Source organism: Staurois parvus, unplaced genomic scaffold (assembly GCF_062004578.1).
Source record: "Staurois parvus isolate SC_StPar_1 unplaced genomic scaffold, SC_StPar_1.0 ptg001181l, whole genome shotgun sequence".
Lineage (NCBI taxonomy): Eukaryota > Metazoa > Chordata > Amphibia > Anura > Ranidae > Staurois > Staurois parvus.
The window spans coordinates 560,530-586,195 of record NW_028318977.1 but is presented as its reverse complement, the minus strand read 5'-3'; the positions used below and the strand labels follow the sequence as shown (position 1 = coordinate 586,195).

At 50.5% G+C, this 25,666-nt stretch overlaps 1 protein-coding gene across 2 annotated transcripts in view; it reads right to left on the bottom strand.

Annotated features, from left to right (window-relative positions):
- LOC149438544 (antigen WC1.1-like) overlaps nucleotides 1-25,666 on the bottom strand; it is a 50,793-nt gene that overhangs the window by 8,774 nt on the left and 16,353 nt on the right. For both annotated transcript variants that reach the window (XM_089659668.1, XM_089659669.1), the window contains 3 exons: nucleotides 24,949-25,269; nucleotides 24,563-24,874; nucleotides 20,930-21,256 (listed from right to left, as the gene is read on the bottom strand). In XM_089659668.1, the coding sequence (XP_089515794.1) occupies nucleotides 20,930-21,256; nucleotides 24,563-24,874; nucleotides 24,949-25,269 (960 nt within the window). The remainder of the gene's footprint in view (nucleotides 1-20,929; nucleotides 21,257-24,562; nucleotides 24,875-24,948; nucleotides 25,270-25,666) is intronic.

The following is a 25,666-nucleotide window of genomic DNA, read 5'->3' as shown; positions in this document are numbered from 1 at the left end:
CATGGCAGAGTGGGAGCAATGGGAGGCGGTACAGGGACCCATGTCACACTGTGGACCCAGCAGCAGCGTGACCAGGCGGTACGGGGGCCCATGGCAGATTACAGGCCTGGCAGCAGCAATGGGAGGCCCGTAATCTGCCAGCACCCTATGACAAAAAATGGAACACACCAGCAGTGTGTGAGGAGACCTGAAAGTGGCACATGGCAGAGTGTGGCGATGGAGACAGCAGCAATGGGAGGCCGTACAGGGACCCATGAGAGACTGTGGACCTGGCAGCAGCATGAGGAGGAGGTATAGGGGCCCATGGCAGATTAGGGGCCTGGTAGCAGCTATAGGAGGCCCGTAATCTGGCAGCACCCTATGACAAAAAATTGAACACACCAGCAGTGTGTGAGGAGACCTGAAAGTGGCACATGGCATGAGAGACTCTGGACCTGGCAGCAGCATGAGGAGGCGGTATATAGGGGCCCATGGCAGATTAGGGGCCTGGCAGCAGCTATGGGAGGCCCGTAATCTGCCAGCACCCTATGTCAAAAAATTGAAAACACAAGCAGTGTGTGAGGAGACCTGAAAGTGGCACATGTTTGGGGCATGATTCATGGCGGATTTAGTCAGTTGTGTCAGGAACTGGTGGTTTGAAATCCAGACTAATCCACGCCTGATTCATTTTCACAAACGTGAGTCTCTCCACACTTTGGGTGGACAGTCGTGTCCTCCGCGGAGTTGCAATACCTCCTGCCGCACTAAACACGCGCTCCGATGCCACGCTACTGGCCGGGCATGACAGCCTTTCAAGGGCAAATTCAGCTAGTTGGGGCCAAAGGTCAAGTTTCGTTGCCCAGTAGTCAAGGGGATTGTCTACCTCGGTTGGCAGGGTGCTGTCCAAGTAGGCCCAAGCCTGTTGTTTGAGCTCCTGCTCCAGGTCCACCTGATGCTGCTGCTGCTGCTGCGGCTGGTTAGTAGTTTCCTCACTGCGCTGGTGAAGAAAGCTACTCATCATCGACTGCAGACTGAGGCAGCCGCTGCTGGTGGAGCTGCCACTGCTCCTACCACCCCACCCCTCCCCTGCTGCCATGCCAGCGGAACGCGAGCGCACAGGGCCCACAGTGTCTGAGGATGGACGTTGGCGCACAAAGGCAGAGACCAACTGACTACATAGGTGGTTTTTATAGTACGTAATTTTGGCCTCCCTCTCAGCAGGTGTGAAAAAGGCCACCATTTTGGACCGGTAGCGAGGGTCCAACAAGGTGGACAGCCAAAAGTCATCCCTCTGTCTGATGGTTATTATTCGGCTGTCGCTACGCAAGCAACCGAGCATGCTATGGGCCATTTGTGCCAAGGAATGCGAGGGACTCCCTGCCTCCATCTCCACAGCATACTGCCACGGTGCGTCTGGGTCCTCTGTCTCCTCCTCCTCCTCCTCTACCAGATGCTCCTGCTCCTCCACTCCTGTCCGCTGAGTGGAAAAACCACCCATTTCACTCAATAATTCCTGAGCACCAATGTCCTCCTCTACCTCCTCCTCTTCTTCCTGTCCTGCCCCCACAGGGGTCATGTGGCGTTGAGATCTGTGCGCCACGTCTACCGCACCCTGACCAGCCATTGTTAACAGCATTTGTTCCAGGACGTGCAACAGAGGAATGACGTCGTTCATCCCATAGTCCTGCCGACTCACGAATAGCGTGGCCTCCTCAAAGGGCCTGAGCAAGCGGCAGGTGTCACGCATGAGCTGCCAATGGCTGACATCTAAGTTACACAGGGAGTACCTTTATCCGCTTTTAACATCAGGAAATCTGTGATGGCCTTTCGCTGTTCGTAAAGGCGGTCTAACATATGTAGGATTGAATTCCACCTTGTTGCAACGTCACAGCATGAGGAGTCGGTACGGGGGCCCATGGCAGATTACGTGCCTGGCAGCAGCAATGGGAGGCCCGTAATCTGCCAGCACCCTATGTCAAAAAATTGAACACACCAGCAGTGTGAGGAGACCTGAAAGTGGCACATGGCAGAGTGTGGCTATGGAGACAGCAGCAATGGGAGGCCGTACAGGGACCCATGACACACTCTGGACTTGGCAGCAGCATGAGGAGGCGGTATAGGGGCCCATGGCAGATTAGGGGCCTGGCAGCAGCTATGGGAGGCCCGTAATCTGCCAGCACCCTATGACAAAAAATGTAACACACCAGCAGTGTGAGGAGACCTGAAAGTGGCACAAGGCAGAGTGTGGCGATGGAGACAGATGCAATGGGAGGCCGTACAGGGACCCATGAGAGACTCTGCACCTGGCAGCAGCATGAGGAGGCGGTATATAGGGGCCTATGGCAGATTAGGGGCCTGGCAGCAGCTATAGGAGGCCCGTAATCTGACAGCACCCTATGTCAAAAAATTCAACACACCAGCAGTGTGTGAGGAGACCTGAAAGTGGCACATGGCAGAGTGTGGCGATGGAGACAGATGCAATGGGAGGCCGTACAGGGACCCATGAGAGACTCTGGAACTGGCAGCAGCATGAGGAGGCGGTATATAGGGGCCCATGGCAGATTAGGGGCCTGGCAGCAGCTATAGGAGGCCCGTAATCTGCCAGCACCCTATGTCAAAAAATTCAACACACCAGCAGTGTGAAGAGACCTGAATGTGGCACATGGCAGAGTGTGGCGATGGAGACAGCAGCAATGGGAGGCCGTACAGGGACCCATGAGAGACTCTGGAACTGGCAGCAGCATGAGGAGGCGGTATATAGGGGCCTATGGCAGATTAGGGGCCTGGCAGCAGCTATAGGAGGCCCGTAATCTGCCAGCACCCTATGTCAAAAAATTCTACACACCAGCAGTGTGTGAGGAGACCTGAAAGTGGCACATGGCAGAGTGTGGCGATGGAGACAGATGCAATGGGAGGCCGTACAGGGACCCATGAGAGACTCTGGACCTGGCAGCAGCATGAGGAGGCGGTATATAGGGACCCATGGCAGATTAGGGGCCTGGCAGCAGCTATAGGGGGCCCGTAAACTGGCAGCACCCTATGTCAAAAAATTCAACACACCAGCAGTGTGTGAGGAGACCTGAAAGTGGCACATGGCAGAGTGTGGCGATGGAGACAGATGCAATGGGAGGCCGTACAGGGACCCATGAGAGACTCTGGAACTGGCAGCAGCATGAGGAGGCGGTATATAGGGGCCCATGGCAGATTAGGGGCCTGGCAGCAGCTATAGGAGGCCCGTAATCTGCCAGCACCCTATGTCAAAAAATTCTACACACCAGCAGTGTGTGAGGAGACCTGAAAGTGGCACATGGCAGAGTGTGGCGATGGAGACAGCAGCAATGGGAGGCCGTACAGGGACCCATGAGAGACTCTGGAACTGGCAGCAGCATGAGGAGGCGGTATATAGGGGCCTATGGCAGATTAGGGGCCTGGCAGCAGCTATAGGAGGCCCGTAATCTGCCAGCACCCTATGTCAAAAAATTCAACACACCAGCAGTGTGAGGAGACCTGAAAGTGGCACATGGCAGAGTGTGGCGATGGAGACAGCAGCAATGGGAGGCCGTACAGGGTCCCATGAGAGACTCTGCACCTGGCAGCAGCATGAGGAGGCGGTATATAGGGGCCTATGGCAGATTAGGGGCCTGGCAGCAGCTATAGGAGGCCCGTAATCTGCCAGCACCCTATGTCAAAAAATTCAACACACCAGCAGTGTGAAGAGACCTGAATGTGGCACATGGCAGAGTGTGGCGATGGAGACAGCAGCAATGGGAGGCCGTACAGGGACCCATGAGAGACTCTGGAACTGGCAGCAGCATGAGGAGGCGGTATATAGGGGCCTATGGCAGATTAGGGGCCTGGCAGCAGCTATAGGAGGCCCGTAATCTGCCAGCACCCTATGTCAAAAAATTCTACACACCAGCAGTGTGTGAGGAGACCTGAAAGTGGCACATGGCAGAGTGTGGCGATGGAGACAGATGCAATGGGAGGCCGTACAGGGACCCATGAGAGACTCTGGACCTGGCAGCAGCATGAGGAGGCGGTATATAGGGGCCCATGGCAGATTAGGGGCCTGGCAGCAGCTATAGGAGGCCCGTAATCTGCCAGCACCCTATGTCAAAAAATTCAACACACCAGCAGTGTGAAGAGACCTGAATGTGGCACATGGCAGAGTGTGGCGATGGAGACAGCAGCAATGGGAGGCCGTACAGGGACCCATGAGAGACTCTGGAACTGGCAGCAGCATGAGGAGGCGGTATATAGGGGCCTATGGCAGATTAGGGGCCTGGCAGCAGCTATAGGAGGCCCGTAATCTGCCAGCACCCTATGTCAAAAAATTCTACACACCAGCAGTGTGTGAGGAGACCTGAAAGTGGCACATGGCAGAGTGTGGCGATGGAGACAGCAGCAATGGGAGGCCGTACAGGGACCCATGAGAGACTCTGGAACTGGCAGCAGCATGAGGAGGCGGTATATAGGGACCCATGGCAGATTAGGGGCCTGGCAACAGCTATAGGGGGCCCGTAAACTGGCAGCACCCTATGTCAAAAAATTCAACACACCAGCAGTGTGTGAGGAGACCTGAAAGTGGCACATGGCAGAGTGTGGCGATGGAGACAGATGCAATGGGAGGCCGTACAGGGACCCATGAGAGACTCTGGAACTGGCAGCAGCATGAGGAGGCGGTATATAGGGGCCCATGGCAGATTAGGGGCCTGGCAGTAGCTATAGGAGGCCCGTAATCTGCCAGCACCCTATGTCAAAAAATTCTACACACCAGCAGTGTGTGAGGAGACCTGAAAGTGGCACATGGCAGAGTGTGGCGATGGAGACAGCAGCAATGGGAGGCCGTACAGGGACCCATGAGAGACTCTGGAACTGGCAGCAGCATGAGGAGGCGGTATATAGGGGCCTATGGCAGATTAGGGGCCTGGCAGCAGCTATGGGAGGCCCGTAATCTGCCAGCACCCTATGTCAAAAAATTCAACACACCAGCAGTGTGAGGAGACCTGAAAGTGGCACATGGCAGAGTGTGGCGATGGAGACAGCAGCAATGGGAGGCCGTACAGGGTCCCATGAGAGACTCTGCACCTGGCAGCAGCATGAGGAGGCGGTATATAGGGGCCTATGGCAGATTAGGGGCCTGGCAGCAGCTATAGGAGGCCCGTAATCTGCCAGCACCCTATGTCAAAAAATTCTACACACCAGCAGTGTGTGAGGAGACCTGAAAGTGGCACATGGCAGAGTGTGGCGATGGAGACAGCAGCAATGGGAGGCCGTACAGGGACCCATGAGAGACTCTGCACCTGGCAGCAGCATGAGGAGGCGGTATATGGGGGCCTATGGCAGATTAGGGGCCTGGCAGCAGCTATAGGAGGCCCGTAATCTGCCAGCACCCTATGTCAAAAAATTCAACACACCAGCAGTGTGAGGAGACCTGAAAGTGGCACATGGCAGAGTGTGGCGATGGAGACAGCAGCAATGGGAGGCCATACAGGGACCCATGAGAGACTCTGGACCTAGCAGCAGCATGAGGAGGCGGTATATAGGGGCCTATGGCAGATTAGGGGCCTGGCAGCAGCTATAGGAGGCCCGTAATCTGCCAGCACCCTATGTCAAAAAATTCAACACACCAGCAGTGTGAGGAGACCTGAAAGTGGCACATGGCAGAGTGTGGCAATGGAGACAGATGCAATGGGAGGCCGTACAGGGACCCATGAGAGACTCTGGACCTGGCAGCAGCATGAGGAGGCGGTATATAGGGGCCCATGGCAGATTAGGGGCCTGGCAGCAGCTATAGGAGGCCCGTAATCTGCCAGCACCCTATGTCAAAAAATTCAACACACCAGCAGTGTGAAGAGACCTGAATGTGGCACATGGCAGAGTGTGGCGATGGAGACAGCAGCAATGGGAGGCCGTACAGGGACCCATGAGAGACTCTGGAACTGGCAGCAGCATGAGGAGGCGGTATATAGGGGCCTATGGCAGATTAGGGGCCTGGCAGCAGCTATAGGAGGCCCGTAATCTGCCAGCACCCTATGTCAAAAAATTCTACACACCAGCAGTGTGTGAGGAGACCTGAAAGTGGCACATGGCAGAGTGTGGCGATGGAGACAGATGCAATGGGAGGCCGTACAGGGACCCATGAGAGACTCTGGACCTGGCAGCAGCATGAGGAGGCGGTATATAGGGGCCCATGGCAGATTAGGGGCCTGGCAGCAGCTATAGGAGGCCCGTAATCTGCCAGCACCCTATGTCAAAAAATTCAACACACCAGCAGTGTGAAGAGACCTGAATGTGGCACATGGCAGAGTGTGGCGATGGAGACAGCAGCAATGGGAGGCCGTACAGGGACCCATGAGAGACTCTGGAACTGGCAGCAGCATGAGGAGGCGGTATATAGGGGCCTATGGCAGATTAGGGGCCTGGCAGCAGCTATAGGAGGCCCGTAATCTGCCAGCACCCTATGTCAAAAAATTCTACACACCAGCAGTGTGTGAGGAGACCTGAAAGTGGCACATGGCAGAGTGTGGCGATGGAGACAGCAGCAATGGGAGGCCGTACAGGGACCCATGAGAGACTCTGGAACTGGCAGCAGCATGAGGAGGCGGTATATAGGGACCCATGGCAGATTAGGGGCCTGGCAGCAGCTATAGGGGGCCCGTAAACTGGCAGCACCCTATGTCAAAAAATTCAACACACCAGCAGTGTGTGAGGAGACCTGAAAGTGGCACATGGCAGAGTGTGGCGATGGAGACAGATGCAATGGGAGGCCGTACAGGGACCCATGAGAGACTCTGGAACTGGCAGCAGCATGAGGAGGCGGTATATAGGGGCCCATGGCAGATTAGGGGCCTGGCAGCAGCTATAGGAGGCCCGTAATCTGCCAGCACCCTATGTCAAAAAATTCTACACACCAGCAGTGTGTGAGGAGACCTGAAAGTGGCACATGGCAGAGTGTGGCGATGGAGACAGCAGCAATGGGAGGCCGTACAGGGACCCATGAGAGACTCTGGACCTGGCAGCAGCATGAGGAGGCGGTATATAGGGGCCTATGGCAGATTAGGGGCCTGGCAGCAGCTATGGGAGGCCCGTAATCTGCCAGCACCCTATGTCAAAAAATTCAACACACCAGCAGTGTGAGGAGACCTGAAAGTGGCACATGGCAGAGTGTGGCGATGGAGACAGCAGCAATGGGAGGCCGTACAGGGACCCATGAGAGACTCTGCACCTGGCAGCAGCATGAGGAGGCGGTATATAGGGGCCTATGGCAGATTAGGGGCCTGGCAGCAGCTATAGGAGGCCCGTAATCTGCCAGCACCCTATGTCAAAAAATTCTACACACCAGCAGTGTGTGAGGAGACCTGAAAGTGGCACATGGCAGAGTGTGGCGATGGAGACAGCAGCAATGGGAGGCCGTACAGGGACCCATGAGAGACTCTGGAACTGGCAGCAGCATGAGGAGGCGGTATATAGGGACCCATGGCAGATTAGGGGCCTGGCAGCAGCTATAGGGGGCCCGTAAACTGGCAGCACCCTATGTCAAAAAATTCAACACACCAGCAGTGTGTGAGGAGACCTGAAAGTGGCACATGGCAGAGTGTGGCGATGGAGACAGATGCAATGGGAGGCCGTACAGGGACCCATGAGAGACTCTGGAACTGGCAGCAGCATGAGGAGGCGGTATATAGGGGCCCATGGCAGATTAGGGGCCTGGCAGCAGCTATAGGAGGCCCGTAATCTGCCAGCACCCTATGTCAAAAAATTCTACACACCAGCAGTGTGTGAGGAGACCTGAAAGTGGCACATGGCAGAGTGTGGCGATGGAGACAGCAGCAATGGGAGGCCGTACAGGGACCCATGAGAGACTCTGGACCTGGCAGCAGCATGAGGAGGCGGTATATAGGGACCCATGGCAGATTAGGGGCCTGGCAGCAGCTATAGGGGGCCCGTAAACTGGCAGCACCCTATGTCAAAAAATTCAACACACCAGCAGTGTGTGAGGAGACCTGAAAGTGGCACATGGCAGAGTGTGGCGATGGAGACAGATGCAATGGGAGGCCGTACAGGGACCCATGAGAGACTCTGGAACTGGCAGCAGCATGAGGAGGCGGTATATAGGGGCCCATGGCAGATTAGGGGCCTGGCAGCAGCTATAGGAGGCCCGTAATCTGCCAGCACCCTATGTCAAAAAATTCTACACACCAGCAGTGTGTGAGGAGACCTGAAAGTGGCACATGGCAGAGTGTGGCGATGGAGACAGCAGCAATGGGAGGCCGTACAGGGACCCATGAGAGACTCTGGACCTGGCAGCAGCATGAGGAGGCGGTATATAGGGGCCTATGGCAGATTAGGGGCCTGGCAGCAGCTATGGGAGGCCCGTAATCTGCCAGCACCCTATGTCAAAAAATTCAACACACCAGCAGTGTGAGGAGACCTGAAAGTGGCACATGGCAGAGTGTGGCGATGGAGACAGCAGCAATGGGAGGCCGTACAGGGACCCATGAGAGACTCTGCACCTGGCAGCAGCATGAGGAGGCGGTATATAGGGGCCTATGGCAGATTAGGGGCCTGGCAGCAGCTATAGGAGGCCCGTAATCTGCCAGCACCCTATGTCAAAAAATTCTACACACCAGCAGTGTGTGAGGAGACCTGAAAGTGGCACATGGCAGAGTGTGGCGATGGAGACAGCAGCAATGGGAGGCCGTACAGGGACCCATGAGAGACTCTGGAACTGGCAGCAGCATGAGGAGGCGGTATATAGGGACCCATGGCAGATTAGGGGCCTGGCAGCAGCTATAGGGGGCCCGTAAACTGGCAGCACCCTATGTCAAAAAATTCAACACACCAGCAGTGTGTGAGGAGACCTGAAAGTGGCACATGGCAGAGTGTGGCGATGGAGACAGATGCAATGGGAGGCCGTACAGGGACCCATGAGAGACTCTGGAACTGGCAGCAGCATGAGGAGGCGGTATATAGGGGCCCATGGCAGATTAGGGGCCTGGCAGCAGCTATAGGAGGCCCGTAATCTGCCAGCACCCTATGTCAAAAAATTCTACACACCAGCAGTGTGTGAGGAGACCTGAAAGTGGCACATGGCAGAGTGTGGCGATGGAGACAGCAGCAATGGGAGGCCGTACAGGGACCCATGAGAGACTCTGGACCTGGCAGCAGCATGAGGAGGCGGTATATAGGGGCCTATGGCAGATTAGGGGCCTGGCAGCAGCTATGGGAGGCCCGTAATCTGCCAGCACCCTATGTCAAAAAATTCAACACACCAGCAGTGTGAGGAGACCTGAAAGTGGCACATGGCAGAGTGTGGCGATGGAGACAGATGCAATGGGAGGCCGTACAGGGACCCATGAGAGACTCTGGAACTGGCAGCAGCATGAAGAGGCGGTATATAGGGGCCCATGGCAGATTAGGGGCCTGGCAGCAGCTATAGGAGGCCCGTAATCTGCCAGCACCCTATGTCAAAAAATTCTACACACCAGCAGTGTGTGAGGAGACCTGAAAGTGGCACATGGCAGAGTGTGGCGATGGAGACAGCAGCAATGGGAGGCCGTACAGGGACCCATGAGAGACTCTGGACCTGGCAGCAGCATGAGGAGGCGGTATATAGGGGCCTATGGCAGATTAGGGGCCTGGCAGCAGCTATGGGAGGCCCGTAATCTGCCAGCACCCTATGTCAAAAAATTCAACACACCAGCAGTGTGAGGAGACCTGAAAGTGGCACATGGCAGAGTGTGGCGATGGAGACAGCAGCAATGGGAGGCCGTACAGGGACCTATGAGAGACTCTGGACCTAGCAGCAGCATGAGGAGGCGGTATATAGGGGCCTATGGCAGATTAGGGGCCTGGCAGCAGCTATGGGAGGCCCGTAATCTGCCAGCACCCTATGTCAAAAAATTCAACACACCAGCAGTGTGAGGAGACCTGAAAGTGGCACATGGCAGAGTGTGGCGATGGAGACAGCAGCAATGGGAGGCCGTACAGGGACCCATGACACACTCTGGACTTGGCAGCAGCATGAGGAGGCGGTATAGGGGCCCATGGCAGATTAGGGGCCTGGCAGCAGCTATGGGAGGCCCGTAATCTGCCAGCACCCTATGACAAAAAATGTAACACACCAGCAGTGTGAGGAGACCTGAAAGTGGCACATGGCAGAGTGTGGCGATGGAGACAGCAGCAATGGGAGGCCGTACAGGGACCCATGAGAGACTCTGGACCTAGCAGCAGCATGAGGAGGCGGTATATAGGGGCCCATGGCAGATTAGGGGCCTGGCAGCAGCTATAGGAGGCCCGTTATCTGGCAGCACCCTATGTCCAAAAATTCAACACACCAGCAGTGTGAGGAGACCTGAAAGTGGCACATGTTTGATGCATGATTCATGGCGGATTTAGTCAGTTGTGTCAGGAACTGGTGGTTTGAAATCCAGACTAATCCACGCCTGATTCATTTTCACAAACGTGAGTCTCTCCACACTTTGGGTGGACAGTCGTGTCCTCCGCGGAGTTACAATACCTCCTGCCGCACTAAACACGCGCTCCGATGCCACGCTACTGGCCGGGCATGACAGCCTTTCAAGGGCAAATTCAGCTAGTTGGGGCCAAAGGTCAAGTTTCGTTGCCCAGTAGTCAAGGGGATTGTCTACCTCGGTTGGCAGGGTGCTGTCCAAGTAGGCCCAAGCCTGTTGTTTGAGCTCCTGCTCCAGGTCCACCTGATGCTGCTGCTGCTGCTGCGGCTGGTTAGTAGTTTCCTCACTGCGCTGGTGAAGAAAGCTACTCATCATCGACTGCAGACTGAGGCAGCCGCTGCTGGTGGAGCTGCCACTGCTCCTACCACCCCACCCCTCCCCTGCTGCCATGCCAGCGGAACGCGAGCGCACAGGGCCCACAGTGTCTGAGGATGGCCGTTGGCGCACAAAGGCAGAGACCAACTGACTACATAGGTGGTTTTTATAGTACGTAATTTTGGCCTCCCTCTCAGCAGGTGTGAAAAAGGCCACCATTTTGGACCGGTAGCGAGGGTCCAACAAGGTGGACAGCCAAAAGTCATCCCTCTGTCTGATGGTTATTATTCGGCTGTCGCTACGCAAGCAACCGAGCATGCTATGGGCCATTTGTGCCAAGGAATGCGAGGGACTCCCTGCCTCCATCTCCACAGCATACTGCCACGGTGCGTCTGGGTCCTCTGTCTCCTCCTCCTCCTCCTCTACCAGATGCTCCTGCTCCTCCACTCCTGTCCGCTGAGTGGAAAAACCACCCATTTCACTCAATAATTCCTGAGCACAAATGTCCTCCTCTACCTCCTCCTCTTCTTCCTGTCCTGCCCCCACAGGGGTCATGTGGCGTTGAGATCTGTGCGCCACGTCTACCGCACCCTGACCAGCCATTGTTAACAGCATTTGTTCCAGGACGTGCAACAGAGGAATGACGTCGTTCATCCCATAGTCCTGCCGACTCACGAATAGCGTGGCCTCCTCAAAGGGCCTGAGCAAGCGGCAGGTGTCACGCATGAGCTGCCAATGGCTGACATCTAAGTTACACAGGGGAGTACCTTTATCCACTTGTAACATCAGGAAATCGGTGATGGCCTTTCGCTGCTCGTAAAGGCGGTCTAACATGTGTAGGGTTGAATTCCACCTTGTTGCAATGTCGCAGATCAGGCGATGCTGTGGAATTCCGTTCTGCCGCTGCAGCTCAATGAGGGTGTTCTTTGCGGTGTAGGAATGGCTGAAATGCATGCACAGTTTACGTGACATTTTAAGGATGTCTTGCAGTGGGATGGTGGATTTTAGGAACCGCTTGACAACCAGATTGAACACGTGAGCCATGCATGGCGCATGGCACAACCTTCCTTGACGCAGAGCAGACACCATGTTCTTTCCGTTGTCGGTCAACATGGTTCCGATTTTCAGTTTGCGCGGAGACAGCCATCTGTCGATTTCTCTGTTCATTACACTCAGCAGTTCCTCCCCTGTGTGACTACGTTCGCCAAGGCATACCAGGTGCAGCACAGCGTGACACCGTTGCGCCCTGCACATGTGATATGCCGGTCGGGTAATGGGACTTGGCACGGGGGTGGCGGCTGAGGACACGGCGGAAAAAGAGGTGGTAGAGGCGGACATGTTTGCTGGACCAAGGACGTGCAAACGTGGAGGCAAAAGCGTCGTGACCTGTCCAAGTTGCTGGTGCGGCTGTGCCGGCACCACGTTCACCCAGTGGGCCGTAAATGACATGTACTGTCCCTGACCGTAGTTACAGCTCCACACGTCGGCGCTGCCGTGCACTTTGGCAGAGACCGACATGCTCAAAGACTTGCCCACCATCTCTTCTACATGTGAATGCAGGGCTGGCACTGCCTTTTGGGCAAAGAAATGACGGCTTGGCACTCTCCACCGCGGCGCGGCACAAGCCATCATTTCTCGGAAAGGTGCTGAGTCCACCAGTTGGAAAGGGAGGGACTGCAGCACCAGCAACTTGGACAGGAGGACGTTCAGCTTTTGCACCGTCGGGTGCGTGCTCGCAAACTGTTGTCTCTTGGAAACGGATTCCAAGAAAGACTGTTGACGGAATCCGAGAAGAGGAGTAGCAGGAGAAGGAGCATCTGAACGAGCGGAAGATGCCAACGAGCGACAACTCCCCTCAGCAGAGGTGTTGGAGCCTTGACTGGCTGATAGAGGGTGATTGACGACGTCGGGTGACGGAGCAAGTAACGGAGCGGGTGATGGAGCGGGGGCTGGGGCAGGCAGAACCGCCGTATCTTTATCACGGTTTTCCCAGGCCAACGAATGGTGACGCTGCATATGCTGACGCAACGCTGTAGTCCCAACATGGGCCCCCTGGCCACGCTTGCATTTCTGGCCACATAGTCGACATACGGCTACGTTTACTTCCTCGGGCGGCTTGACGAAAAATTGCCACACCACCGAGTAGGAAACTTTGCCCCCGCTACTCCTCACTGGCTGACTGCTACTTCCTCCGTGCGCACCGGCACCACTACTGGCCGTGGTGGTAGGCTGCAGTGGAGCTGGTGCTCTACTCCGTGGCCGTTTGGCTCCACTGACACTGATGCGACCCTGCTGCCTCCTGGGCAACCCACCGACTGTTTCGCTCGCTGCCAAGCTGGCACCCTCTTCTCCTGATGATGCGGAAGAAATTGCCTGATGACGACGAGGCAGCCAAGTGCGATCAACCTCCTCATCATCAGGTACGGTCTCCGCCTCACTACTAGCCCCCTCGGCTGCGTCTGGGTCAGGAGACAGACCTGTCTCTAGACCGGCTACAGAGCCACTCTCCTCGCCAGTACTTCTTCGCCTGGCTGCTGAAAAGGCCGATGTCTCCCCCCGTTCCTGACCGCCCTCTGTTAGCTCTTCCTCACTGTACAGTGGGGCTGAGCCCACAGCATGCGATACTTCGCTTGGTGAGGGAACAGCAAAGGACAGGGGCAGGTAGAGGACATGTGATTTCAGTGGGCTTGCTCCCGGGCCATGCCAACTAACGGTTGTGTCTGACGTACCCACCGACCGTTGGCTGTAGGTGTCAGAGGTGACCTGGGAAGAGGAAGACGACCGAGCCAACCAATCAATGACGGCAGGGTTCTCGGTGGAGACACGACCGCTCGATGACACCGGGAGCACTGGCCTCTGGCTGCGAATAGTGCTGCCTCGACCCCTTCCTCTGCTGCCACGTCTGCTCGCTCCTAAAAAATTGCCTCCTCTGCCACTCCTCTGCATGTTGTCTGACATACTCTTTAATTCAACGATTATGTGTCCCTGAGTAACAATTCTCTGGCACTCAGTAACAATTCTGTCTGTCCCTGAGTAACAATTCTCTGGCACTCAGTAACAATTCTGTCTGTCCCTGAGTAAAAATTCTGTGGCCCTAAGTAAAGTTTCTGTGGCCCTGAGTAACAATTCTCTGGCACTCTGTAACAATTCTGTCTGTCCCTGAGTAACAATTCTCTGGCACTCAGTAACAATTCTGTCTGTCCCTGAGTAAAAATTCTGTGGCCCTAATTAAAGTTTCTGTGGCCCTAAGTAACAATTCTCTGGCACTCAGTAACAATTCTGTCTGTTCCTGAGTAACAATTCTCTGGCACTCCGTAACAATTCTGTCTGTCCCTGAGTAACAATTCTCTGGCACTCAGTAACAATTCTGTCTGTCCCTGAGTAACAATTCTCTGGCACTCAGTAACAATTCTGTCTGTCCCTGAGTAAAAATTCTGTGGCCCTAAGTAAAGTTTCTGTGGCCCTGAGTAACAATTCTCTGGCACTCCGTAACAATTCTGTCTGTCCCTGAGTAACAATTCTCTGGCACTCAGTAACAATTCTGTCTGTCCCTGAGTAACAATTCTCTGGCCCTAAGTAAAGTTTCTGTGGCCCTGAGTAACAATTCTCTGGCACTCCGTAACAATTCTGTCTGTCCCTGAGTATGAATTCTGTGGCCCTAACTAGCGTTTCTTTGTCCCTAAGTAACAGTTCTGTGGCCCTGAGTAACAATTCTGTGTCTGTGCGAGTAACAATTCTGTGGCCCTAAGTAACAGTTCTGTGGCCCTCAGTAACAGTTCTGTGTCTGTGCGAGTAACAATTCTGTGTCTGTGCGAGTAACAATTCTGTGGCCCTAAGTAAAGTTTCTGTGGCCCTCAGTAACAGTTCTGTGTCTGTGCGAGTAACAATTCTGTGTCTGTGCGAGTAACAATTCTGTGGCCCTAAGTAAAGTTTCTGTGGCCCTAAGTAACAATTCTCTGGCACTCAGTAACAATTCTGTCTGTCCCTGAGTAACAATTCTCTGGCACTCAGTAACAATTCTGTCTGTCCCTGAGTAAAAATTCTGTGGCCCTAAGTAAAGTTTCTGTGGCCCTGAGTAACAATTCTCTGGCACTCCGTAACAATTCTGTCTGTCCCTGAGTAACAATTCTCTGGCACTCAGTAACAATTCTGTCTGTCCCTGAGTAAAAATTCTGTGGCCCTAATTAAAGTTTCTGTGGCCCTAAGTAACAATTCTCTGGCACTCAGTAACAATTCTGTCTGTCCCTGAGTAACAATTCTCTGGCACTCAGTAACAATTCTGTCTGTCCCTGAGTAACAATTCTCTGGCACTCAGTAACAATTCTGTCTGTCCCTGAGTAAAAATTCTGTGGCCCTAAGTAAAGTTTCTGTGGCCCTGAGTAACAATTCTCTGGCACTCAGTAACAATTCTGTCTGTCCCTGAGTAACAATTCTCTGGCACTCAGTAACAATTCTGTCTGTCCCTGAGTAAAAATTCTGTGGCCCTAAGTAAAGTTTCTGTGGCCCTGAGTAACAATTCTCTGGCACTCCGTAACAATTCTGTCTGTCCCTGAGTATGAATTCTGTGGCCCTAACTAGCGTTTCTTTGTCCCTAAGTAACAGTTCTGTGGCCCTGAGTAACAATTCTGTGTCTGTGCGAGTAACAATTCTGTGGCCCTAAGTAACAGTTCTGTGGCCCTCAGTAACAGTTCTGTGTCTGTGCGAGTAACAATTCTGTGTCTGTGCGAGTAACAATTCTGTGGCCCTAAGTAAAGTTTCTGTGGCCCTCAGTAACAGTTCTGTGTCTGTGCGAGTAACAATTCTGTGTCTGTGCGAGTAACAATTCTGTGGCCCTAAGTAAAGTTTCTGTGGCCCTAAGTAACAATTCTCTGGCACTCAGTAACAATTCTGTCTGTCCCTGAGTAACAATTCTCTGGCACTCAGTAACAATTCTGTCTGTCCCTGAGTAAAAATTCTGTGGCCCTAAGTAAAGTTTCTGTGGCCCTGAGTAACAATTCTCTGGCACTCCGTAACAATTCTGTCTGTCCCTGAGTAACAATTCTCTGGCACTCAGTAACAATTCTGTCTGTCCCTGAGTAAAAATTCTGTGGCCCTAAGTAAAGTTTCTGTGGCCCTGAGTAACAATTCTCTGGCACTCCGTAACAATTCTGTCTGTCCCTGAGTATGAATTCTGTGGCCCTAACTAGCGTTTCTTTGTCCCTAAGTAACAGTTCTGTGGCCCTGAGTAACAATTCTGTGTCTGTGCGAGTAACAATTCTGTGTCTGTGCGAGTAACAATTCTGTGGCCCTAAGTAACAGTTCTGTGGCCTTCAGTAACAATTCTGTGTCTGTGCGAGTAACAATTCTGTGTCTGTGCGAGTAACAATTCTGTGGCCCTAAGTAAAGTTTCTGTGGCCCTAAGTAACAATTCTCTGGCACTCAGTAACAATTCTGTCTGTCCCTGAGTAACAATTCTCTGGCACTCAGTAACAATTCTGTCTGTCCCTGAGTAAAAATTCTGTGGCCCTAAGTAAAGTTTCTGGGGCCCTGAGTAACAATTCTCTGGCACTCAGTAACAATTCTGTCTGTCCCTGAGTAACAATTCTCTGGCACTCAGTAACAATTCTGTCTGTCCCTGAGTAAAAATTCTGTGGCCCTAAGTAAAGTTTCTGTGGCCCTAAGTAACAATTCTCTGGCACTCAGTAACAATTCTGTCTGTCCCTGAGTAACAATTCTCTGGCACTCAGTAACAATTCTGTCTGTCCCTGAGTAAAAATTCTGTGGCCCTAATAACGTTTCTGTGGCCCTAAGTAACAATTCTCTGGCACTGAGTAACAATTCTGTCTGTCCCTGAATATGAATTCTGTGGCCCTAACTAGCGTTTCTTTGTCCCTAAATAACGATTCTGTGGCCCTCATTAACAAGTCTGTGTCCCTGAGTAATGGTTCTCTGTCCCTAAGTAACTTTTCTCTGTCCCCAATTATCGTTTCTGTGGCCCTAACTCTGTCCCTGTCCCTAGTACAGAGCGGTCTGCCTCTGTTCAATGACTGCAGGCAAATGAAGAATTCCAAAATGGCCGCTATTTATAGCTCGACCATTACACAGTGCTGGCTGGCTGGCTGCTGATTGGCTGATGCGATCACATGTCGTTGAGGAATGCATTATGGGTCAGCGCGCCTTGTCTGCGCGCCTTCCCAGGCATCCCCGCTCCGTCGCCGCACATGTCAGCCGCCATTTTCTGAAAAATTTCGATTCGCGCGTCCGAATTAGGCTATTTTTCGGATTCGGCACGAATCGAAATTTTTCCGATATTTGACTCGAATTCCACTTCGGATACTTCGATTCGCTCATCTCTACCCCTAACCTTCACCCCAACAACCTATCCCCTAACCTTCACTCTAATCCCTAACTCTAACAAACTAACCCCTTAACCAAAACCCTTATCCTTAACAACATGGAACCTAACCCTCACCCCAACAACCTATCCCCTAACCTTCACTCTAATCTCTAACCGTAACAAACTAACCCCTTAACCAACACCCTTATCCTTAACACATGGCCTCTAACCCTCACCCCAACAACCTATCCCCTAACCTTCACTGTAATCTCTAACTCTAACAAACTAACCCCTTAACCAAAACCCTTATCCTTAACAACATGGCCCCTAACCCTCACCCCAACAACCTATCCCCTAACCTTCACTCTAATCTCTAACCGTAACAAACTAACCCCTTAACCAAAACCCTTATCCTTAACAACATGGCCCCTAACCCTCACCCCAACAACCTATCCCCTAACCTTCACTCTAATCTCTAACCGTAACAAACTAACCCCTTAACCAACACCCTTATCCTTAACACATGGCCCCTAACCCTCAGCCCAACAACCTATCCCCTAATCTTCACTCTAATCCCTAACCCTAACAAACTAACCCCTTACCAAAACCCTTATCTTTAACAACATGGCCCCTAACCCTCACCCCAATAACCTATCCCCTAACCTTCACTCTAATCCCTAACCCTAACAAACTAACCCCTTAACCAAAACCCTTATCCTTAACAACATGGCCCCTAACCCTCACCCCAACAACCTATCTCCTAATTTTCACTCTAATCCCTAACCCTAACAAACTAACCCCTTAACCCAAACCCTTATCCTTAACAACATGGCCCCTAACCCTCAGCCCAACAACCTATCCCCTAATCTTCACTCTAATCCATAACCCTAACAAACTAACCCCTTACCAAAACCCTTATCTTTAACAACATGGCCCCTAACCCTCACCCCAATAACCTATCCCCTAACCTTCACTCTAATCCCTAACCCTAACAAACTAACCCCTTAACCCAAACCCTTATCCTTAACAACATGACCCCTAACCTTCACCCCAACAACCTATCCCCTAACCTTCACTCTAATCTCTAACCGTAACAAACTAACCCCTTAACCAACACCCTTATCCTTAACACATGGCCTCTAACCCTCACCCCAACAACCTATCCCCTAACCTTCACTGTAATCTCTAACTCTAACAAACTAACCCCTTAACCAAAACCCTTATCCTTAACAACATGGCCCCTAACCCTCACCCCAACAACCTATCTCCTAATTTTCACTCTAATCCCTAACCCTAACAAACTAACCCCTTACCAAAACCCTTATCCTTAACAACATGGCCCCTAACCTTCACCCCAACAACCTATCCCCTAACCTTCACTCTAATCCCTAACTCTAACAAACTAACCCCTTAACCAAAACCCTTATCCTTAACAACATGGCCCCTAACCCTCACCCCAACAACCTATCCCCTAACCTTCACTGTAATCTCTAACTCTAAAAAACTAACCCCTTACCAAAACCCTTATCCTTAACAACATGGCCCCTAACCCTCACCCCAACAACCTATCCCCTAACCTTCACTCTAATCCCTAACCCTAACAAACTAACCCCTTAACCCAAACCCTTATCCTTAACAACATGACCCTTGACCTTCACCCCAACAACCTCTCCCCTAACTTTCACTCTAATCCCTAACTCTAACAAACTAACCCCTTAACCCAAACCCTTATCCTTAACAACATGGCCCCTCACCCCAACAACCTATCCCCTAACCTTCACTCTAATCCCTAACTCTAACAAACTAACCCCTTAACCAAAACCCTTATCCTTAACAACATGGCCCTAACCCTCACCCCAACAACCTATCTCCTAATTTTCACTCTAATCCCTAACCCTAACAAACTAACAACTTAACCCAAACCCTTATCCTTAACAACATGGCCCCTAACCCTCACCCCAACAACCTATCCCCTAATCTTCACTCTAATCCCTAACCCTAACAAACTAACCCCTTACCAAAACCCTTATCTTTAACAACATGGCCCCTAACCCTCACCCCAACAACCTATCCCCTAACCTTCACTCTAATCCCTAACCCTAACAAACTAACCCCTTAACCCAAACCCTTATCCTTAACAACATGACCCTTAACCTTCACCCCAACAACCTCTCCCCTAACTTTCACTCTAATCCCTAACTCTAACAAACTAACCCCTTAACCCAAACCCTTATCCTTAACAACATGGCCCCTCACCCCAACAACCTATCCCCTAACCTTCACTCTAATCCCTAACTCTAACAAACTAACCCCTTAACCAAAACCCTTATCCTTAACAACATGGCCCTAACCCTCACCCCAACAACCTATCTCCTAATTTTCACTCTAATCCCTAACCCTAACAAACTAACAACTTAACCCAAACCCTTATCCTTAACAACATGGCCCCTAACCCTCACCCCAATAACCTATCCCCTAACCTTCACTCTAATCCCTAACCCTAACAAACTAACCCCTTAACCCAAACCCTTATCCTTAGCAACATGGCCCCTAACCCTCACCCCAACAACCTAGGGGTGGACTTGTTACACTTCAAAGGGTGATAAAATGCAGATTGCTCAGTCAGACTTGAAAGGAGTTGGCCATTGGAGGTATTCAGTATGGTAAATAACATTCTTATGATAACGAATGTGATTTGACCATACAAAAAGTATTTATTGATGGTAATTAGACTCCAGGGGGCAATTCATGGAAAATGGTGAAAGGGTTACTTGTTTACCTGGGAAAAAACTATAGTGACCCTAATTGTTATTTATAGTAAGTCTTTTCATGTAAGATCAAAGTGGCCAATCAGAGGGCTTGCCATTGTACTGAATGGGGATTCACATTATTTGCATGCATGGAAGCTACCTAGGTGCATATTATTGATCAGACGTACAGTGGGGCAAAAAAGTATTTAGTCAGCCACCAATTGTGCAAGTTCTCCCACTTAAAAAGATGAGAGAGGCCTGTAATTGGCATCATAGGTAGACCTCAACTATGAGAGACAAAATGAGAAAAAATCCAGACAATCACATTGGCTGATTTGGAAAGAATTTATTTGCAAATTATGGTGGAAAGTAAGTATTTGGTCAATATGAAAAGTTCATCTCAATAATAGCGGAGTGTCCCTGCAGAGAGCTCCGCTATTATTTTTGACATTTAAAAGTATTGCAGTTGCAACATTGTATCTATTTGTATCCAAATAGAAACATCTGTATCCGAAATGGATATAAATAGATACAATGTATCAATACAACTTTGCTATACTTTAAAATGTCAAATATAATAGCGGAGCTCTCTGCAGGGACATTGCTATTATATTTGCCGGCCGTAGACGGGACGAAAATCAGCCGATTTTTTTTCACCAATGGTGGTAACGTCGGCCAATTGAACGACCAATTTTTCGTTTTTTTTTTTAAAAAACGGCCGGTTTTCGCCCCGTCTATGGCCTGCTTAACTTTAAAAGCATCCTCTTTGTTCTCCTTTGTGATACATAATGTGAGCCCTTAATGGCTCCATCCTGCTAGATTCATTTCCAGGTCCCCTACAGGAGTAGAAGTTTGCTTAAATGTCAACAACATTAACACCAACACTCCTCCTAATTGTTTAAAACAATTTCTAACCTTCAGTCTGAAACCTAATCTCATTCTGATCCCCAACCAACTGCCTAACCCCTAACTCCCCTTTTTTAACCTTACCAGTAATCTTGTTCCTTACCAGCCATAACTGGACGCCAAGCTTAACTCTTGGGCCTGTCTCTATATTTCTTGTATCACTGTTGTTACTGGTCATTTAATGTTACCTGATAGTGAACACGAGACCATGGCCTCCCCAGAGTAACATTTATATCCTGTGGACATGACGGCGCTGCATTGCGACAGATGCGTCTCGGAGCCACTGCAGTGCACGTTGCGGAAATTTGTATGTGGAGTTGCACTCCTTGACAGATCCACCTTCTTGACATCAACCAGCTCCAGCGCTGGGCCGCACCCCTGTTGCTTACAAAGTACTGCTTCTTCGGCGGAACTCCATTCTATGGCACAGACTGTGCTCCACAGATCATTGGAGAAGATTTTCACCTTTCCGGAACACTGACCACTCTCCCCAGCTACTGACGCCTTGGAAATTGCTGAAAAAAGATGGAGAAAGAGTCTGTAAGTTTGACCCCAACATCCAACACTTGGGGATCCATCAGCAATGGATGTTGAAGCCAATGCTTTGTAGTTCATCAGAGACCCTAACCTTGCTGTAAATAGCTACAGTCAAAGGCAGCCCCTCTACAGTTCATGATTGGGCCACTGAACCCGGTCAGCATCCAGGAGCGAGAAGCTCAGGTCCAGACATTTCCCTTTAGAATGTACATTATATTTTTTCATGTTTTGTGATGGCCCATATGAGGTGATTTTAGGGATGAACTAGATTTGGATGGAAATTCCAATATTTCAACAACATTTTGCTATTTTGGTATAAGGTGTCACTGGAAAAGAAGAATTTAAGAGGAACAGATATAGATGGAGAGAGATGGAAGGGTATAGATGGAGGAACATGGAGTGGTATAAATGGAGAAAAATGGTGGAGTATAAGGAAATAGAGAGAGATGGAGGGATATAGAGGAAAAGAGAAGGAAGGGTATAGTGGAAGAGTTAGAAATGGGGAAAGATGGAGAGTTATAAAGCAAGAGGGATGGAGAGGTATAGAGGGAGATAAATGGAAAGATATAGAGGGAGAAAGATGGAAGGGTATAGAGGGAGAGGGATGGAAGGGTATAGCAGAAGAAAGATGGAAGGGGCATAGAAGGAGAGAGATGGAGAGATATAGAGGGAGAGATGCAGGATTATAGATGGAGAAATTGAGGGTTATAGTGGGAGAGAAATGGACGGATATAGAGGGTGAGAGATGAAGGGGTATAAAGGGGGAGAGATGGAAGGGTATAGAGGGTGAGAGATGAAGGGGTATAAAGGGAGAGAGATGGAAGGATATAGAGGGAGAGAGATGGAGGGGTATAAAGGGGGAGAGATGAAAGGGTATAGAGGGAGAGAGATTGAGGGGTATAAAGGGAGAGAGATGGAGGGGTATAGAAGGAGAGAGATAGAGGGTTGTTGATGGAGAGATAGAGGGTTATAGCAGGAGAGAGATGGAGGGGTATAGAAGGAGAGAGATAGATGGTTGTTGATGGAGAGATAGAGGGTTATAGCAGGAGAGAGATGGAGGGGTATAGAGAAAATGAGATGAAGGACTATAGATGAAGAGAGATGGAAGGTTATAGATGGAGAGATGGAGGGATATAGAGGGAGAGATGCAGGGTTGTAGATGGAGAAATGCAGGGTTATAGTGGGAGAGAGATGGAGGGCTATATAGGGAGAGAGATAGGAGGGTATAGAGAGGGAGAGATGAAGGAGTATAGAGGGAGAGAGATGGAAGGGTATAAAGGGAGAGAGATGGAAGGGTATAAAGGGAGAGAGATGGAAGGGTATAGAGGGAGTGAGATGAAGGGGTATAGAGAGAGGGAGATGGAAGGCTATAGAGGGAGAAAGATGGAAGGGTATAAAGGGAGAGGGATGGAAGGTTATAGAGGGAGAGGGATGGAAAGGGCATAGAAGGAGAGAGATGGAGGGATATAGAGGGAGTGAAATGAAAGGGTACGAAGGGGAAGAGATGGAAGGGTATAGAGGGAGAGAGATGGAAGGGTATAGAGGGAGAGAGATGGAGGGATATAGAGGGAGAGAGATGGAAGGGTATAGAGGGAGAGAGATGGAGCGGTACAGAGAAAGTGAGATGGAAGGTTATAGATGGAGAGAGATGGAAGCTTGTAGATGGAGAGAGATGGAGGACTATAGAGATAAAATGGTGGACTATAAGGAAATAGAGAAAGATGGAGGGATATAAAGGAAAAGAGATGGAAGAGTATAGTGGAAGAAAGCTGAAGAGTTAGAGATAGGGAGAGGTTGAGGGATATAAAGTAGGAGAGATGGAGGGGTATAGAGGGAGAGAAATGAAAAGGTATAGAGGGAGAAAGATGGAAGGGTATAGAGGGAGAGGGATGGAACGGTATAGAGGGAGAGGGATGGAAGGGTATAGTGGGAGAAAGATGGAAGGGGCAAAGAAGGAGAGAGATGGAGGGATATAGAGGGAGAGATGCAGGATTATAGATGGAGAAATTGAGGGTTATAGTGGGAGAGAGATGGAGGGATGTAGAGGGTGAGAGATGAAGGGGTATAAAGGGGGAGAGATGGAAGAGTATAGAGGGAGAGAGATGGAGGGGTATAGAAGGAGAGAGATAGAGGGTTGTCGATGGAGAGATAGAGGGTATAGCAGGAGAGCGATGGAGGGGTATAGAGAAAGTGAGATGAAGGGCTATAGCTGGAGAGAGATGGAAGATTATAGATGGAGAGAGATGGAAGGTTATAGATGGAGAGAGATGGAAGGTTATAGATGGAGAGAGATGGAGGACTATACATGGAGAGAGATGGAGGACTATAGATGGAGAAACATAGAAGTTCATAGATGAAGAGATGGAGGGTTATAAATGGACAGATGGAGGGTTATAGATAGAGAGATGGAGGGTTTTAGATGAAGGGACATGGAGTGGTAGAGGAGAAAGATGGAGGGGTATAGATGGAGAGATGGAGGGGTATACAGGGAAAGAGAAGGAATCGAATAGATGGAGAGATGAAGGGTTATAGATGGAGGGAAACTGAGTGATATAGTGATGAAGTGGAGAAAGATAAATGGGTATAGATGGAGAGATTTAGGGTTATAGGTACAGGGACATGGGGCAGTAAAGGTAGAGAGAGATGAAGGGGTATAGGGAGATAAAGAGAGATGGAGGGGCACAAAGGGACAAGGAAAGAGAAAGTAAAAACAGATAGATGGTGGGATGGATAAAGCAAAGGCAACAAAAGAGGCTGGAATGGAATAGAGAGCAAGGAGAAAGATAAGAGATGGAAGAGGAGAAGGAAAAAGAGGGAGAAAATTGGATAAAAAGTCAAGAAAAAGAAAGTTTGAGAAAAAGATAAATGAAGAGAGTAAGTGAAAAAGAGCCAGCCTTTTTCTCACAAGAATTTTTTTTTTGTTTCTCTTTTTATTCTTCTTTAGACTCAGATCTAGTTTAGGTAGAATCTACCCCAGTTCTATATACCGGTAGACTGCACAAACCCTCATCAAGCAGCCAGGTAGATCTTAGCGCTCACATCTTCCACCATGGCTGGTTGCTGTATTGGTAAGTCTTACCAGAAGATAAGTGCCAAGAATATGAAGGATTCATCACACAACTTGGAAGTGTGGAAGATGTCACCCTTAGTTTAATAAATGGCACAGGAAATAGCCATACACATTTAAAGTTACAATTTAATAAAAATATTTTCCACAGTCGGTTGTGTGGTGATTCTTTCATATTCTCGTTACACGTCAAATACAGGTTCTCAGGGGTGTCTACCTGTCTCTGAACACACTACGGCAGCATGTACATCCGGCAGTTGATTATCAGCCTTCCAAAGACCGATTCTGCACTCTGAAAACTGTGACTCAGACCCAAAACATCGGGATCTCTCCACAGACTTGGTACCAGAAGTGGAAAAGACCTCCTGCACCTTCACCAGTGGTCCACAGCCCATCTCTCGGCAAATGACCGCTCCCTCCCTCAAGTCAAAGTTCCATAGGGAGATCCTCCTCCATACATTGTCCACAGACACCTCGACAGTCCCGTTGCAGTGACCTGATCCATTCACCAGCCTGACACTGCTGACACCTGCAAGGCAAAGGCCGCCATTATTGCAATGACCATAAAACATATCATTGAGTGGAGGATTCATATGGACTCACCAGAGGATAGGCAGGTGACCCCAGCACTGTGCTCACTTCTTACATTGTCTCTCTCAGTCCAGGCTTCCAGTAAGCACTGTGATATGTCACCCTCATCCCCAGTACAATCCACCTTTTCTAGGACATGGCCAACACCGGCCCCAAATGTGTCTCCTTTCAGAGCCTCCACCGAGGGGCCACACTTCAGCTGTCTACAGATGACATCAGCAGCTTGTCTGCCCCAGTGTTCATCACTCAGTGTGCCCCATGTCTGGTTGTAGAACACCTCCACCCTACCTTGACAAGGTCCATTTCCACCAACCAGACGAACCTCAGACAGAACTGCATAGAAAAGGAGAAAATAGTTATTACAAAATTTCAGCTCTGGAATGCATCTAATAATAATTCATGATAATCAAGCTGAATTAGGCACCCTGCGGGGGCATGTAGAGGGTCTTTGTTGGTGGGCTTTGGGCTTGTTTTATGGGCAAATGTAGTGTGCACCTGAGTTTTAGACTCTCTTGAGATTATTCTGAAGTTAGTGAAAGGTGCATTTGACCTGCAGTTGACCTTCTTCTGTTCTGCTGTTGACCTTGTTCTGACCTGCATTTAACATGTAGTTGGTCTTCTTCCTGCCTATTTTTGATCTGCAGTTCATCTTCTTCAGATTGACCTCCTTCTGACCTGTATTTGATATGCATTCGACCCCCCCCCCCCATCATGACCCATTTTTGACCTG